Raw genomic sequence first — 19,437 nt, 5'->3', positions numbered from 1 at the left:
AAATTCGTACATGGGGGAGGGGGTATTCCTCAGCCCAGCCTGCACCCTCTCCATTCTGGAACCCCTTGAAGGATGTCCTACTGCTGGTTTACAGAGATTGAGCCTAAACCAGCAGTCAGACATCCCTCTCGCAATCCGGGACTACTGGATCCTAACCGCTCACCTGCCTGCCTGCCTGCCTGCCTAATTGCCCCTAATCACTCTGCCTGCCGGCCTGCTTGCCCCCAACTGTCCCACCAGCCTGATCACCCCCAACTGCCCCCTGTGCCAGTGTGTTTGCCCCCAACTGCCTCCCTTGCCAGCCTGCTCACCACCAACTGCCCCCCATGCTGGCCTGCTCACCCCCACCTTCCCTCCCAACTGGCCTGCTCGCCCCCAACTGCCCCGCTGCTGGCCTGCTCACTCCAAGCTGCCTCCCACTGTCCTGATCACCTCCTACTGACCCCCACTGATGGCCTGCTTGCCCCCAAATGGCTCCCCTGCTGGTCTGCTTACCCCCAATGACCCTGCCCCCCACCAGCCTAATCACCCACAACTGCCCTCCCCTCTTGGCCTCTAACCACCTCTATCTTGGCCCCACCACCATGGCTTTGTCCAGAAGAACGTCTGAAAGGTCTCCTGGAAGGTCTCTCAGTCTAATTAGCATATTACCCTTTTATTAGTATAGAGGTCTGGTGCACAGGTGGGGGCTGGCTGGTTTGCCCTGAAGGATGTCCCAGATCAGGTGGGGGTTCCCTTGGGGCGTGGGACGGCTTCGGCAAGGGGCCTGTGGTGGTTTGCAGGCCCCTATGGGGTGAGGGTCCCCACTGGGGTGACTGGCCAGCCTGGGTAAGGGGCTGATGGCTGTTTGCAGGCTGGCCGTCGACCCCAGTGACCCAAGCTCCCAGCCCCTCCCTTTTTTCTTTTTTTTTCAGCACTTCCTTGAGCGGAGGGAAGCAAGTATCTGGAATTTATTTATCTTCTATAATTAAAACTTTGTAACCTTGAGTGGAGGCCAGGGCTGGCCAGGGCAGGTGGGAAGCTTGGCTTCCTCCATCGCCGGGGGCAACCCAAGCCACCTGCTTGCTCCAGTTCCATGGCCGCCACCATCTTGGTTGGGTTAATTTGCATACTCACTCCTGATTGGCTGGTGGGCGTGGCAGAGTGACACCAATTTACATGTTTCTCTTTTATTAGTGTAGATGTTTTGAAATGGTTTAGGTTTTCATTTTTCTTAGGGGAAATACCTAGGAGTGGATTTGCTAAAATGTAAAGTGCCTTTGTAGCCAGTTTTCAAGAGATTGTCTAGAGCAGCAGGTGCCAACTGATGATCCGAAATGCTGGCGACTGCTAGAGTATTTCCTTCCTGGAGGACAGATTTTGAAAGGCCCAAATTCTTAACTTAAGAAACAATAGCAATTGGGCTTGGGGGTTTCCTAGAACTATCCCTCCTAATTCAGAAAAAAGTTTCTGGCCATGGTCAGGTAGGTCAGATGGTTAGAGCATTATAGCGATGCACTAAGGTTGTGGGTTTGATCGCCATTCAGGGCACGTATAGGAAGCTACGAAGAAATGCATAAATAAGTGGAACAACAAATCAACATTTCTTTCCCTCTCACCCTCCCTCTCCCTCTCCTTCTTCATTCCTTTACTTTCTCAAATCAAGAAAAAAGAAACAACAACAACAAAACCATCCCAATACTCCAACATGTGGGTTCGATTCCTGGTCAGGGCACATACGAGAAGCAACCAGTGAATGCACCAATAAGTGGAACAGCAGATTGATGTTTCTCTCTCTCTCTCCCTTCTCCTTTCTTTAAAATCAATAAATAAAAAATTTAAAAAATGAAACACTTCACACTTAATCAGTAAATCAATAAATAACAAAAATAAAGACATATTGACTTCAGTACATAATTTTGAGGTCATAACTTTGAATAATTTTTCTTTCTTAGTTAAATTTATTGGGGTGATGTTAATAAGATATATAAGTTTTAAGTGTACAATTCTATAATTATTTTAAATATGGATTTCTGGGAGAGACAAAATGGCGGCACAATGAGCAGATGTGTCCCAAGCCTTGTCCTGGAGCAGAAAGAAGGAGTAACTAAATAGAATAACATCCCCCTTGAATTGGCGAAGTAGACACAGCTGGTGAGATAATTCGCAGCTGGGAAGGGCAGAGGACACCTGAAGAACAGTAAATCAAGGATCTGGGCTGGAGAGAAGTGTGAGACCTCCAAGCCCAGAGGGTAGGAAGGAAGCCGCACGGCACCGAGGCTGCATCCCTTGGGACAGGTGTAGCATCTGACTGTGCAAAGGAGGTCCGCAGGACTGCTGGTGGCAGGGGATTCTAGATCTATGCCCACGAGAGGGTGAGCCATGAGAGGCTGAGCCTGGAAGGGGCAGCCTGAACAACTGCCCAAGCCGCACTGGGCTCGCAGTGGCACAGCTCTTTCTCCTCTTTTTGGTCTTTGATTTTATTCAATACACCCAGTTCATAGGACCTTTCAGATACAAACACTCACTCATGGCTGAAGTGCAGGTGGAGGTGTGGGCTTGTGGAGTCTGGGGAGAGGCTGGGGAGAAGAGTGGGTCGGGAAGAGGTGGCCTGAAGACTGACACTGGGACATACCTGACACAACAGACCTAAGCAGCCATTTTCTCCTGAAAAGAGAGCCCCTCCCTGCAGTCTCCAAGCAACCAATACAGCCACACCCAGACTACACACTGAGTGTTACAAAGGATACAAAATTCATCCGAATAATAGTCCCTGAAAGCCCTCAAAGAGTGAGCTGAAGAGAGGCCGTTCAGTCCCAACAGCCTCCCCAACTATAGCCCTGTCAGAAACAACTACTTGAGAGATTAAGATTGAAAGTGGGCAGACAGGCTAAGTGGGAAGATTGGTCCCGCCAGCTTACAATCAAGGCTGTGGAGATAGTCACAAACAGAGGAGCGGTGGACCGCTTAGAACTTCAACAATCTAACAGGAAATTGAGAAGTGACAGACAGTACATAAGAGTGGGATGTTAAACCAGCCCCCATGGGGCATTAAAACTCAGTGGAAAACGAATGACACTTCACTTTTTCATTTTTATTTTATATTATATTTTTTTTGACTTGTTTATTTTTATTTCTTTTCAAAATATTTTTTCATTCTATTTTTATATCCTATTTTTTAAATCAATTTTTTCTAATTTTTTTCTTCTCTTTCTCTTTCTTCTCATCCAGTCATCCTTTTTACTTCTTCTATGTTAAACTGAGGTCCTCCCCATATTCATCCCATTCCTTAACCTTACTTTCTGTATGTAAGCTCGGCCTCTACAGATTCTGCCCCCACCCTCTTTTCTGGGTGTTTGGTGTTTGCATTTTTTGGTTTATCTGTTTGTTCTGTGGTGTTTTCTCACCATATACTTTTTTTTTCTTTTTCTTTTTTTTCTTTTCTCTCTTACCATTTTTTCTCTCCTTGATATCATTTGTACCCTCTTTTCTTTTGTGCACTGATGGTGGGAATGCAGACTGGTGCAGCCACTGTGGACAGTATGGAGTTTCCTCAAAAAGTTAAAAATGGAACTCCCACTTAACCCAGTAATCCTACTTCTAGAACTATACCCCAAGAAATCAGAAACACCAATCAGAAAGGATATATGCACCCCTATGTTCATAGCAGCACAATTTACAACAGCTAAGATTTGGAAACAAGTGCCCACCAGTAGATGAGTGTATTAAAAAACTGTGGTACATCTACACAGTGGAATACTACACTGCTATAAAAAAAGAAGGAACTTTTACCATTTGCAACAGCACAGATGGAACTGGAGAACATGATGCTAAGCAAATAAGCCAGTCAGAGAAAGATAAATATCACATGATCTCACTCATATGTGGGATATAATGATCAACATAATTCGATGAACAAAAATAGATCCAGAGACAAATGACAGGGGAGGTGTGGGGGATAGAGATCAACCAAAGGACTTGTATGCATACATATTAGCATAACCAATGGACACAGACACTAGAGGGTGGGGGTTTCCCCAGGGTGGGAATGGTTGGAGGGGGCCAATAAGGGGAAAAGGAGACATATACAAAACTTAGTAAAAAAAAAAAATTTACTGTTGATTTTTCTTGTTTTTTGATGTAGGCCTGTACTGCTATGAACTTCCCTATTAGTGCTGCATTTGCTTTGTCCCAGAGATTTGGGGTTGTTGTCTGTCCATTATAATTTATTTCCAGCAAGTATTTTACTTCTTGATCTGGTTGGTAACCCATTCATTGTTTAATAACATGCCATTTCTCTCCATGTGTTTGAATGTTTTAGGGTGTTTATACTGTATTTGGTTTCTAATTTCATTCCACTGTGTCCTGAGAAGATGCTTGATATGATTTCAATCTTCTTGAACTTGTAGAGATTTGTTTTGTGTTCTAACATGTGGTCTATCTTTCTGCATGATCCATGTGCACTTGAAAAGAATGTATATTCTGCAGTTTTGGGTGAAGTGCTCTATGAATGTCTATTCAACCCATCTGATCCAGTGTGTCCTTTAGAGTCACTGTATCCTTGTTAAGTTTTTATCTGGAAGATCTATCCAGTGAAGTCAGGTGGTATTAAAGCCTGATATTAAAGTCTTATAGAAGTTTTTTAAAAATATATTTTGGTGCTTCTATATTGGGAGCATATACAGTGGGGCCTTGACTTACAAGTTTAATTCATTCCGTGACGGAGCTCGTAACTAAAATTACTCATATGTCAAATCATAAAGTGAATGAGTGAGACACGTGATGCTGGGCTGATGTTGTGGCGTTCACTGTGACATTTGCTGCGCCAACTAGCGGTGGGTTATCTGAAGCTGGCTCGTAACCCGAATTTAAGCTCGCAACTCAAAGCAAAAAATCAGCTGAGAGATGGCTCGTATCTCGAAAAACTCGTTAGTTGGGACACTCGTAAGTCAAGGCCCCACTGTATGTTTACCAGGGTTACATCCTCTTGTTGGATCAATCCCTTTAGTATTATGTAGTGACCTGTTGTCTCTTGTGATGCCCTCCATTTTGAAACTTTTTTTTGGATACATTGCACCACCCTGGAGGCCCTAGAGCCAGTGCACCTGATGGAAAACTTCAGATCATAGCAAATTACAACTCTAAACATCCACAAGCAACACACTCAAGACACAAACTCAATGAGGACCAAAGCCCACTGAAGCACATCCTGCTCCACAGGGGTGTTTCCTACACAGCAGCTCTCCCACTAGAGCTACAGCTGGTCCTCACAGCCAACTGGCTTGGAGGTCAATTCCTCCCTGTGATGCCAACAACAATCAAGGCTCAACTATAAGACTGTGTACACAGCCCACACAGGGATGCAAATAGAATGCCCAGCTTGCGTGACTGGGGAGGCTAAGCCACTGGACCCTATGGGACACCTACTACAAAAGGCCACTCTACCAATTCCAGGAAACATAGCAGCTATACCTAATACAAAGAAACAAACACAAGGAAACAGCCAAAATGGGAAGAAAAAGAAACATGTCACAAATGAAAGAAATGGAAGCAAACAAACTTTCAGATACAGAGTTCAAAACCATGGTTATAAGGTTACGCAAGGATCTTCATGGGACTTTCAAGGATCTTAGTGGGAAAGTCAAGAACATGAAAAAGGCCCTAGCCAGTTTGGCTCAGTGGATCTCAGTGGATAGAGCATTGGCCTGCAGACTAAAGGGTCCCAGGTTCGATTCTGGCTGGGGGCACATGCCCGGGTTGTGGGTGCGGTCCCCCCAGTAGGGGATATGCAGGAGGCAGACAATTGGTGATTCTCTCTCATCATTGATGTTTCTATCTCTCTAGCTCTCTCCCTTCCTCTCTGAAATCAATAAAAATATATATTTTTTTTAAAAAACATGAAAAAGGACCAGTCAGAAATTAAGCATATAATAACTGAAATAAAGACTAATTTACAGGGATTCAACAGTAGAGTAGAGGAGTCCAACAATCAAATCAACGATTTGGACTATGAGGAAGCAAAAACAAACAAACAAACAAACAAAAACCACAATTAGAATAGCAAAAAGAAAAAAGAATAAAAAAAATCTGAAGACAGTGTAAGGAGCCTCTGACACAACTTCAACAAGTGTACCAATATTTGCATTATGGGGGTGCCAGAAGGAGATGAGAGAGAGCAAGAAATTGAAATCCTATTTAAAGAAATAATGACAGAAAACTTCCTCTACCTGGTGAAAGAAATAGATTTAAAGTTCAGGATGCATGGAGAGTCCCAAACAAGAGGAACCCAAAGAGGCCCACACCAAGACATGTCATAATTAGAATGCCAAAGGCTAAAGACAAAGAGAGAATCTTAAAAGGAGCAAGAGAAAAGCAGTTAGTTACTTACCTACAAGGGAGCACCCATATGACTATCAGCTAATTTCTCAAAAGAAACTTTGCAGGCCAGAAGGGAATGGCAAGAAATATTCAAAGTGATGAATAGCAAGGACCTACAACCAAGAATACTCTACCCAGCAAAGCTCTTATTTAGAACTGAAGGTCAGATAAAGAGCTTCACAAACAAGAAAAAGCAAAAGGAATTCATCACCACCAAACCAGTATTACATGAAATGTTGAAGGCATTCTTTAAGAAGAGATAAAAAATATGAACAATAAAATGGCAACAAATACATATCTGTCAACAATTGAATCTAAAAATCAAAATAAACAAACAAGAAATCTAATGAACAAAATAAACCGGTGAATAAAATAGAACCAGAGGCTTGGAAGCATGGAACAGACTGATGAATCTCACAGGGAAGAGGGGAGGGGGAATGGGGAGAGATTAACCTAAGATCTTATCAATGGACACAAACAGTAGGGCAGTGAAGGCCTGGGGTGGGGTGGGAACTGGGTAGAGGGGGACAATGGGGGTATAAAAGGGGACATCTGTAATACTCTCAACAATAAATATTTTTTAATTTATCAAAATTATTTTTATACCAACCTGAGCATCCTGTATTTCAGCCATAGATTCCCTGTTGATATTTTCTATGTCCATGAACAGTATATCAATTGCCTCATGCATGGCAGGTGAACTATCTTTTACAATCAGGTTTTGAATAATTTCTGAAATAACAATGGATGACAAGAGTGCTGTGAACTATCACCATTGGGTAAAAGTAGCAAATCATTTTGAAATCAGGCCCTAGATAGTTTGTCAAATGAATATAACATGAAAAAAATTTGGATGACCTTTAGAGTAAAACCAAACTAGAGAAAAAGTTCTTTTAAGCTAAAAGTGGAGTACAATTTTCAAATGAAACTTATATTCCCCGGGAATCATTTGTTTATAACAATTATTACTGTCATTCTCAAAAGTAAAATGCTTCACAAATAGTAATGTTATTACAGGTCATCTTAAAACTACAAAATAGAAATTAATAATGTCTTCAAAACTAGAAAATGTAGACATTCTGAAGGAACACTTAGATATGTGCCCTGCAAAATTAAAATACTTACCTGGTATTAATATTTTCAAGCATTAGAGCTAACTTACCCTGTCTCTGAAGTCTTGACCTTACTGTGTGAGAAAAAAATGACTTGCTCTGACAAACAAAACAGACCCAGAGGCATGGAAGCATGCAATAATCTGACGATTCTCACAGGGCAGGGGAGGGACAGGGCAGGGGAGGGATGGAAGATATCAACCAAAAAACTTATTTGCACATAACCATAACCTATGGACACAGACAATAGTGGGGTAAAGACCTAGAGAGGGGACAGAAGTGAGGAGGAGGGGGGTCAATAGGATAAAAGGGGGACATCTGTAATACTTTCAACAATAAAGATAAATAAATAAAAATGACATGTGCAATTAGTGACAACATTAGCCAGTTACTGAATCTGTACAAATGATGTCATCATTTTTTACACAGTCTGAGCTCCAGACTCCATTGAGCTAAATCTAACTAGGACATGGAATTCCATAAACCCAAGATTGACACAGAATCATAACTGATGCCTTCTATACTATCAAAATTGAGGTTTTTCCAAACTCATGTAACAGAGGTCTTTATATCTAGACTAGAGGCCCGGTGCACAAAAATTTGTGCACTCGGGGGGAAGGGAGGGTCCCTCAGCCTGGCCTGTGCCCTCTCGCAGTCTGGGACCCCTTGAGAGATAACAACCTACTGGCTTAGGCCTGCTCCCAGGTGGCAGAGGGCAGGCCCAATCCCTAGGTGCAGCCCCTAGTCAGGCTCAGAGCAGGGCCGATTGGGGAGTTGGGGCGCCGCCCCCTGTCATGCAGAAAGCAGGGCGGATCGGGAGGTTGCGATGCCACCCCCAGTCACGCTCAGGGTAGGGCCAATTAGGGGGTTGGGGAACCGCCCCCTATCACACTCAAGGCAGGGTCGATGGGGAGGTTGCAGCACCACCCCCTGTCATGCACAGAGCAGGGCGGATAAGGGGGTTGGGGCGCTGCCCTCTATCACCCACAGAGCAGGGCTGATCAGGGGGTTGGGACACCACCACTCTCACACTCAGGGCAGGGCCAATGGGGAGGTTATGGCACTACCCCATCACACACAGAGCAGGGCCTGTGGGAGGGGTGGGGGTTGTGGCGCCGCCCTCTATCACCCACAGAGCAGGGCCGATCAGGGGTTGGGGCGCCACCACTCTCACACTCAGGGCAGGGCCGAAGGGGAGGTTATGGCTCTACCCTGTTACACACAGAGCAGGGCCCTTGGGGGGGGTGGTTGGGGCGCCGCACCCTGTCACACACAGAGCAGGGCTGATCAGGGAGTTGGGGTGCCGCACCCTGTCACACACAGAGCCGCAGGGCAATCAGAGGTTGGGGAGCTCCCCCGTATCAGGCACAGAGCAGGGCTGATCAGGAGGTTGGGGCACCTTCCCCTGTCACGAACAGAGCAGGGCAAATAGGGAGGTTTTGGCCCCACCACCTGTCACACACAGAGCCGCAGGGCGATCAGGGAGTTTGGGCGCTGCCCCCTGTCATGCTGATTCCGGTGCCGGGAGGCATATTACCCTTTTACTATATAGGATAGAGGCCTGGTGCATGGGTGGGGGCCGGCTGGTTTGCCCTGAAGGGTGTCCTGGATCAGGGTGGGGGTCCCCACTGGGGTGCTTTGCCAGCCTGGGTGAGGGGATGATGGCTGTTTACAGCTGGTCACACACCCTTCAGGGTTGGGGTCCCCACTGGGGTGCCTGGCCAGCCTGGGTGAGGGGCTGAGGGCTGTTTGCAGCTGGTCACACACCCTTCGGGGTGGGGGTCCCCACTGGGGTGCCTGGCCAGTCTGGGTGAGGGGCTGAGGGCTGTTTTCAGGCTGGCGGGTGATGGAAGCTCCCAACCGCTCCTTTTTTTCTTTTTCTTTTTTAATTCTGGGCCAGCTTTAGCTCTGAGGCTCCAGCTCTTAGGCCTCCACTGCTGAAAGTAGGTATTCGAAACAATGTATAACTCCAGCTCTGACTCCAGCTCTGAGATCCCAGATCGCTGAAAGCTGGTTTCGGTGGGGGGGGAGGGAGTTAGCTTCTATATTTGTTAAAATGTTTCAAACTGCAGGCTCAGAGGCCTGCAAGGCAGGCGGGGAACGTTGGTTTCCTCCGTCACTGAAACAAGCAAGCCTCATGTTAGTTTCAAGCTGCCTGGCTGCCAGCCGCCATCTTGGCTGACAGTTAATTTGCATATCTCCCTGATTAGCCAATGGGAAGGGTAGCAGTCGTACACCAATTACCATGTTTCTCTTTTATTAGAATAGATGTCTGTAATTTTTGAAATATTTCTGAGCATCAACTAGCAAAATGTTAATATTCATAAAAATACTATAAGAGTACCTTCTGAAAAATAATTTAAGCTGCATCCTACTATTTAACCTACTATAATTAACAATAAACCTGCTAAATGAAAAATTTTCAGTTAAACATCAAAAACTAGACTTCGCAAAGCAAATAATGTTCAAGTATACTTAAATCTTTTTTTACAGCTCATGGAATCTTTAGTACCCAATGCATGAGCAGTGGTATTAGGAAAAATATAAAAATTATGTTGTACACAAAGGGTGATAAGATATATACTAAAAGAATAATCTCTAGCTTCTTTACTCCTGTAAATTCATGAGACATATTAAGTATATTGATTCTTCTAAGATTAGGTAAATATTAGGCTGAAAGACATATATATTACAGCCCTTGCTTAAACTACAAGTTGGGGCCCAGCTAATGTGGTTCTGTGGATTGCGCATCATCCCATGCACCAACAGGTCGCTGGTACAATTCCCAGTCAGGTCATATGCCTGGATTGTGGGCTAGATCCCCAGTAGGGGGTATGCAAGAGGTAGCCTATTGATGTTTATCATCAATGTTTCTCTCTCCCTCTCCCTTTCTCTCTAAAAAAATCAATAAAAACATATTTTTAAAAAAAACAAGGTGAGGCAAAAAGTAGTTTTACAGTTGTTCATATAGCAAATAATACAATAATTAATAATAATACAGGAATAAACTGTGTTTCATGTACTCACAGCTGTAAACCTACAATATGCACATGACATATTACAAAATTATATACTTGAAACTTATATAATGTACTAACCAATGTCACCCCAATAAATTTAATTTGGTAATTTAATGCGGACTGAAGAGTCCTGGGTTTGATTCTACTCAAGGGCATGTACCTCAGTTACAGGCTCAATCCTGGCCCCCGTTGGGGCACGTGCGGGAGGCAACCAATCGATGTGTCTCTCACATTGATGTTTCTCTCTGTCTCTGTCTCTCCCTTCCACTCTCTCTAAAATCAATGGAAAAATATCCTCAGATGAGGATTAACAAAAAAAAAAGAAAAGAAAAGAAAAGAAAAGAAAAGAAAAGAAAAGAAAGAAAGAAATGTGTCCTGCCCTTGGTTGAGCATCGAGCCATGTGCCAAGAGGTCCCAGTTTGAATCCCGGTCAGTGCACATCCTGGGATTTCAAAATTGATCTCCAGCAGGGGGTGTGCAGGAGGCAGTCGATCAATGTTGATGTCAATGTTTTTATCTCCCTCTCCTTTTCCCTCTAAAATCAATTTAAAAATCTTTAAAAAAGAAATGTGCTAAATATTTACAATAGAATATTTTTCAGCCATAAAAAAAGAATGAAATCTTGCCATTTGTGACAACATAATGGACCTTGAGGGCATTATGCTAACTGAAATGAGCCAGAAAAAGACAAATACCATATGATATCACTTATATGTGAAATCTTAAAACAAGCAAACAAACAACAAGCTCATAGATACAGAGAACACACTGATTTTAACCAGGGGTCAGGGTTAGGTGGTAGAGAAAACGGGTGAATGGAGTCAAAGATACAAACTTCCAGGTATAAAATAAGTAACTCATGGGGATGTAATGTACAAAATGGCAACTTTAGTTAATAATACTCTACTGCAGCCCAGCCAGTGTGGCTCAGTGGTTGAGCATCAACCCTTACACAAAGAGGTCACCAATTCAATTCCCAGTCAGGGCACATATCTGGGTTGCAGGCTCAATCTCCAGTGGGGGCATGCAAGAGGCAGCCAATGAATGTTGGTGTTTCTCTCTCATTGATATTTCTATCTCTCTCTCCCTCTCCCTTCTTCTCCCTCTAAAATAAATAAAAACATATTTTTAAAAAATAATACTCTACTACATATGTTAAAGTTGCTAAGAGAGCAAATCTTAAAAGTTCTCATCACAAGAAAACAAACTTTTGTAACCATGTATGGTAATGGGTGTTAACTACTATGGTGATGACTTACTGTGATGATCATTCACAATATATCTATAATAATCTATAATAATAAAAGCATAATATGCTAATTAGACTGGACGTCCTTCCGGGCGACCTTCCGGATGAAGCCGGGGCTGCAAGGGAAGCCTGGGTCCTGAGTGCCTGTCAGCAGCCAGAGGGAAGCCCAGCCTACTCTTGCAAGAATTTCGTGCATTGGGCCTCTAGTTCAAATATAAAATCACTAGACGCCTGGTGCACAAATTCGTACACCAGTGTGGTCCCTTAGCCTGGCCTGCGGGATCAGGCCAAAACCAGCTCTCTGACATCCCCCGAGGGCTCCTGGATTGTAAGAGGGCACAGGCCAAGCCAAGGGAACCCACCGGTGCACAATCGGAGCTGGGGAGGGATACAGGAGGTTGGCCAGCTGGGGAAGGATCACGGGAGGGCTCCAGGGCATGTCCGGCCCAACTCACTCAGTTCCGATTGGCCGGACCCCAGCAGCAAGATAACCTACCAGTTGGAGCGTCTGCCCCCTGGTGGTCAGTGCACATCATAGCAACTGGTCAACCGTCTGCCTCCTGGTGGTCAGTGCACATCATAGCGAGCAGTTGGACAGCCTTAGCATATCATTAGCATATCATTAGCATATTACACCTTGATTGGTTGAACGGACAACCAGATGACTGGACACTTAGCATATTAGGCTTTTATTATATAGAATTATGATGTACAGTTAAAATTAATTTGATGTTCATATCAATTATACCTCAATTTTAAAACTTAGGAAAGCTTTAAAAATGATGTTTCTAAAAACCCAATTATTTAAAAACAGATATCTTGAAAAGTTTTTGAAAAGAAAAAACTACATAGAAATTTTTTTCACTTGCTTTTAAAAAATTCCAAAAATATTTTAGTAGAATACCAATTATAACTTCTGGTCACATAGTATATGAGACTGTGAAGACATTAATTTTAATTTGTGCATGTTCTCTTAGTGTTTAATATAATTCATTCTTTGTCAAAATAATTCTGGTCCTTTCAAAACATATTTTCAATGTTATTCACTTGAGCAATTTGACTGATACTAGCTGAAACAATGACAGCACTGCAGATATTTAGGGTAAAATGCAGTCAGCAAAGCTCAGTAACTAGTAGAGATCACATAGCTGAATGGTTGAGTTACATTATGGAGACTTCCTTCTAGCAGAAGCTCAGTTAGGAGCTCCTATAAATATAGCCTATTCCTGAGATCTGAAAACAACATGCTATATTACAGTTATATCAAGCAAGACTGTACATTTTGAAAGAAATTGTTAACATGTTAAGCGCCAACCCTGTTTTGTCTTCCTTTCCGTTTCAGTCACCGGTGACTGACATGGTGCTTAACGTGTTAAATTATCTTCCTGGTTACTGAAATAAACTATGAAATAAATAAACTACTGAAATAAATAAACATTTATTTCAGTCAATATAATTTAAATGAGATTCCTCCTAGTTAACACTAGGAATGGGGAGTCACACTATTGAGAGAGCTGTGTTAATCAATACCAATTAATTCTGATTAGGTAGACAGCATTGTAGGAACAGTATAATAGAAAATAAACATTTTCCCTGTCCTTGAGAAAGGGAGCTTCTGCTACAACATGGAAAAAATATCTATCAATATAGTCCTGCCAAGTCTCTCCCTGTGACCTCCATAAACTCAACCATTCAAAAGCCAAAGCAGTTCAAAAACCGATAAGGGTCTATTCATGAGTTTGCTCCCAGTCACAATGATTATCTGCAACTTCCTCAGTGAGAGAAGAACTAAAAATGACAATAAAATTAACTTTTGCATTGTGCTTTATACTCTCAAAGCTTTTCATATGCATCCTCATTTAATTATCAATCTACTCTGTAAGGGAGATATTTATATTTTATAATATATGGGATCTTAGATTTAACAAAGTACAGTAACTTCTCAAAGGTGACACAAAGAAAGTAGCAACTAGGACTGGAACTCAGGCTTTCTAATTTGAAATCCTATACTATTCCAGGAAGAGCCTGGGATAAGTGACATGCCAGGACTCTGAGACAACTGTAAAACAGCAAGAAGAGAAGAAATGAGCCACCACCATTCAGAGTGCTACACTATAATTCTAATTGTGAGCTAAGAAAAACTATTCCAGCAGAGGCTGGTTTGAATGAGGACAGCCAAAATATCCAAAAGTTCAAAAGGGCATGGCAAACAGGTTTAGTCACAGACTAAAATCACGTAGTAAATCATACTTTCTATTGATGATCAGAGAAATAATAATTTATCTTTTACAACATTCAGGAGGTTCCAAGTGACTAGCTGGTATGGTATAAGAAAATCTAAGCAGCGAGTGATCATGCAGACGTCAGATGGAACTGCATGCACTATAGTTCCTAGAGAACTATTCACAGCAGTATATTGTAGTTCTGAGCAACATCTTGGGCCTGGAGGGCAACTTGGAAATGATGCAGGGCAGTCTAACTCCATGAAAATCATGACAAGCAGAAATGATACAGCTCCAAAGCTCAACAGGTACCTACAGTATATCCCTAGCATATTAAATCTCAAATCTGATGGCCAGTATGACTTCATTCCAAACCAACCTCGTCCATACTCCACAATACTGTTCTTTCTTGCCCTGGACAGAACTGGCTCAGGCACTGGAGCAAACTTATGCCAGGGCTCATCAGGAGAGAAATCTATGTAGTTTTAGAGGGAAATTTGTAGAGGGAGATGAAAATGGAAGAACTAACAATATCATGCTAACCAAAGAATTTTCAGCTTGATTCTGGTGAGGAAACACATCCAGTCATGTTCAGGGCACTAAACTTTAGAGACTATCAGAAAGAATTATACTGACACTGAAAAAACTATATTAGTAAAAGGAATGTCTTAAAAGAACCACAATTCAGTCCTCTCAACTAAATGCACTTCGTGTAAAAGTTGCAATGAATCTACATATTCTGTATCTTTCATACTCCTGTAAATGTAAGGCCCATAACCAAACTCAATTTGCCAATTCATCCAATCCTATCCCTAGTTATCTACTTTAGAAAGTATCTATACATACATATTACTCTTTTACTCTCATTACATCCTGTTACCCCTTTGTAGCTGAGTGCTGCTATTCTTGACTAAGAATCTTCTATTCAGTAGAAATCGAGTTTGTTTTAATTCCGTGGCTGCCAAGGCTATTTCTATCTATATAAACTTTACTTAATTAATTTCTTTTTACTAAGTATTAACAGTGGACTGGGCACTGGAAGACTTATCCAAGACTTTCCTAGTATATTCACATTTAAGTAAGACCAGAATCAATATGTGGAAAGGTTGGGAATGCAGTAAGCAGACTATAACAATACAGTTGAAAGGCTGAAGTGGATTAACTAGTCTGAGTACATTTTAACAAGGAGGTATCTGAAAGAAGAAAGAAATCTAAGTTGATTCAACTGTCTTTGTGGTTTCTTATCTCTATACTAGTGTAAATGATACACAATACATATAAAATAGAACCTGCTTGCAAAAGAGGTCAAAAGTTTAATAAAGTCAAAAGAAAGATGACTGATTTTCCATACAAGCTATCTTTAGCCTCTGCATTCCTAATAGAATGCACTATTTAGACTACTAAGCAAAATGTCATAAACAATTAGACATCCTTTGAATTGCTTTGATGGTGATAGAATAATATAGGAAAACTTTATCTTAGCCTATGTGTATTTCCAAATCATCATCAGAAATATATAGAGTCACCCCTGGTGACAGTGTTGCTATCTATGTGGGCAATATGAATGAAATAGACAAGAATTCTTTTATTCATTCATTCAATAAATACTAATAATAAGGCATTTTCCTAAGCAGCAAGGATATATATAAACAAGACATAGTTTTCTCCCTATAGGAGCTTATACTCACTTCCACATAAGATATGTTGATATGCATGTTATCAATCAGCCAAATTTTTAGAGTATAAGTCACCTCAAAGTTCTAGTAACACTAATTTTACAGTTGATTAAAATAAAGCATAGGTAAGTCAACTTGCCCAAGATCAAAACTATTGGTAGCACAGCACCAACAGAATTCAAGACAACTACACTCTTTCTGCTCTGGCTGGTATTTACATTTTTCCTGTAAAACTTAATTCAGCAAACATTTTTTAAAAATATATTTTATTGATTTTTTACAGAGAGGAAGGGAGAGGGATAGAGAGTCAGAAAGATCGATGAGAGAGAAACACTGATCAGCACACTCCCTGCTGGGGATGTGCCCACAACCAAGGCACATGCCCCTGACCAGAATCGAAGCCAGGACCTTTGAGTCCGCAGGTCGACACTCCATCCACTGAGTCAAACCGGTCAGGGCCAGCAGACATTTTTTAATTGCCTGCTATCAGGCAAATACTGGGCATCTTGTTAGGAATGCAAAGATAAATGAGGAGGTAGTCTATGCAATCAAGTAACTTACAATATAATGTAGTAAGTGTTGTGAATACAAGATGCTACAGGAATATAAAAGAAGTATTGAGTAACTGCCCAATTGAGAGTTGGGATATAGGGATGACAGGATAGGCTTCACTAAGGTGCTATTTGAGGTGCGTCTTGAAGGGTGAGTTAAGAGATTAGCCAAGCAACACACCAGGGAGAGAAGCATAGAGGCGTGGAAAAACACAGTGGGTTCAAATAATCATTAAGTAGTTATGTGTGGGTGGAGAAAAGGGTAACAGAAGGTTACAGGAAACACCATTAGAAAGGTATGTAGAATCCAGAACTTGAAACATATTTTATGACATACTATAAAGGTTAACTTCTGTTAGTTATTCCACCTCTTTATTTCATAAACTATTGTATCTACCTAATACGAGTACACCAGGTGACCCCACCAAGTATCTCAATGAGATTTCTGTACAGGCCACACAGAAATTATGTTCATGATTCTGAACTATGTGGTCCTCTCTTGGGACATTCTCTAATAACTCTACTATTCCTAATCTGAGGATCCCATTGTGGCATTTTAAGGCATGGGAAAAATAGTTCAGAGAGGCTTCCAAATAAGTACAGTCCTTTGAGATTCAATGAAAGCCTATTATCTTGAGTGAGTTTTCCTACTAAAGTTTTTAGTCTAGATTTGCAGTTTAACATGGCAGCCACATGGGGCTATTGCACACCTGAAATATGGTTAGTCCAAATTGAGATATGCTATAAATGTAAAATACACACCAGACTTCAAAGATTTAATATGAAGAATATAAAATATCTCATTAATTTTAATAACCAAAATAGTTCGTAACTTATTCTGTATACTGATTACATGTTGAAATAGTATTTTCGATATGTGGGGCTAAAATATAGTATTAAAATTTTCATTATTGCTTTTATCTACACTAATAAAAGAGAAACATGGTAATTGGCGTACGACCGCTACCCTTCCCATTGGCTAATCAGGGCAATATGCAAATTAACTGTCAGCCAAGATGGCGGCTGGCAGCCAGGCAGCTTGAAACTAACATGAGGCTTGCTTGCTTCAGTGACGGAGGACTCCAACGTTCCCCGCCTGCCGCCGCTGCAGGTCTCTGAGCCTGCAGTTTCAAACATTGTAACAAATATAGCTAAACAAAACCCCAGAAACCAGCTTTCAGCCAGCTGGGATCTCAGAGCTGGAGTTGATACAGAGTTTCGAGAACCGAAACAAACCAGATACCTGCTTTCAGTAACGGAGGCCTAAGAGCTGGAGCCTCAGAGCTAAAGCTGGCCCAGAATTAAAAAAGAAAAAAAGAAAAAAAGGAGCAGTTGGGAGCTTCAGTCCCAGCCTGAAAACAGCCCTCAGCCCCTCACCCAGACTGGCCAGGCACCCCAGTGGGGACCCCCACCCTGAAGGGTGTGTGACCAGCTGCAAACAGCCATCATCCCCTCATCCAGGTTGGCCAGGTACCCCAGTGGGGACCCCCACCCTGATCCAGGACACCCTTCAGGGCAAACCAGCTGGCCCCCACCCGTGCACCAGGCCTCTATTCTATATAGTAAAAGGGTAATATGCCTCCCAGCACTGGGATCAGCGGAGATGAGAGGCCTCCCGGCACCGGGATCAGTGTGACAGGGGGCAGCACCCAAACCCCCTGATTGCCCTGTGGCTCTGTGTGTGACAGGGGGCAGGGCCACAACCTCCCTATCAGCCCTGCTCTGTTCGTGACAGGTGAAGGCACCCCAACCCCCTGATCGGCCCTGCTCTGTGGGTGATAGAGGGCAGCGCCCCAATCCCCTGATCCGCCCTGCTCTGTGTGTGACAGGGGGTGGTGTACCAACTCCCCTATTGGCCCTACTCTGTGAGTGACAGGGGGGAGCTCCTCAACCCCCTGATGGGCCCTGCTCTGTGCGTGACAGGGGGGATCTTCCCACCCCCCTGATGGGCCCTGCTCTGTGCGTGACAGGGGGCAGCGCCCCAACCCCCTTATTGGCCCTGCTTTGTGCGTGACAGGGGGTGTCACCACAACCTCCCCATCGACTCTGCCTTGAGTGTGACAGGGGGCGGTGCCCCAACCCCCCAATCGGCCCTACCCTGAGCATAACTGAGAGTGGCATCGCAACCTCCCGATCCGCCCTGCTCTGTGCATGACAGGGGGTGGTGCCCCAACTCCCCAATTGGCCCTGCTCTGAGCCCAACCAGGGGCTGCACCTAGGGATTGGGCCTGCCCTCTGCCACCCGGGAGCAGGCCTAAGCCAGCAGGTCGTTATCTCCCAAGGGGTCCCAGACTGCGAGAGGGCACAGGCCGGGCTGAGGGGCCCCCTCCTCCCCCCCCCCCCGAGTGCACAAATTTTTGTGCACCGGGCCTCTAGTAAAAAATAATTGTACCTGTTTCTCTTTACTTTTTAAATGTGGCTACTAGAAATTATTTTTAAATTACATTTGTAGCTCACATTATATTTGTACTGGACAGAGCTGGTCTATAGTATATATTGTGACTGGATTCTGAAAATTTGATGAAACCAATTAGCTAATATCTACCTCCCCAACAGTTGTCATAGATTTAACAAAAAGAGAAAATGTAAACTTGGATATTTTAATCGATGATAAGGGCATTTATATAACAGCAAATACAAAGATTTAGAAATCTAGAAAAAGGAGAACTATCTCCAGATTAACCATAGGAAAGGGAGTTCTAGAGCTTGATAAACAGTTGCCATTCTTTAAGAAGAAATAACCCTCTCAACTGTTTGTTATTCCTATATTAAGTCACCTTCTATGATGTATGGTTCCTGGTGCTTGCCAAGATGAGAAACTTTTTTTCTGTTTATTTTTGTTGTTTTTGTCGTTTGTTGATTTTAGAGAGAGAGGGGGAAAGAGAGAAGGAAACATCAATTTGTTTCACTTATTTATGCATTCATTGGTTGCTTCTTGTATGTGCCCTGATTGGGGATCAAACCCACAATGTTGGAGTATAGGGATGATGTTCTAACCAACTGAGCTATCCAGCCAGGTTTTGTTGTTGTTGTTTATTTTCATTTTTTTATTGATTTGAGAGGGAGAGGGAGAGGGAGGTGGAGGGGGAGAGGGAAATTGATTCGTTGTCCCATTTATTTATGCATTCATTGGTTGCTTCCTGTATGTGCCCTGACTGAGGATCGAACCCACAATGTTGGCCTATCAGGATGATGCTCTAACAAACTGAGCTATCCGGCCAGGGTTTTTTGTTGTTTGTTTTGTTTTGTT

The 19,437-nt window shown here is 42.8% G+C and overlaps 1 protein-coding gene across 1 annotated transcript in view; it reads right to left on the bottom strand.

Moving 5' to 3' along the window:
- The window catches only part of TEX11 (testis expressed 11), a 422,533-nt gene that overhangs the window by 395,867 nt on the left and 7,229 nt on the right, over window positions 1-19,437 (bottom strand). Inside the window, exon 2 of the mRNA XM_059678680.1 lies at window positions 6,968-7,123. Within this exon, the coding sequence (XP_059534663.1) occupies window positions 6,968-7,123 (156 nt within the window). The remainder of the gene's footprint in view (window positions 1-6,967; window positions 7,124-19,437) is intronic.

This window comes from Myotis daubentonii, chromosome X (assembly GCF_963259705.1).
Source record: "Myotis daubentonii chromosome X, mMyoDau2.1, whole genome shotgun sequence".
Lineage (NCBI taxonomy): Eukaryota > Metazoa > Chordata > Mammalia > Chiroptera > Vespertilionidae > Myotis > Myotis daubentonii.
Note: the sequence above shows the minus strand (reverse complement) of the source record. Positions and strands in the feature narration are given on the sequence as shown.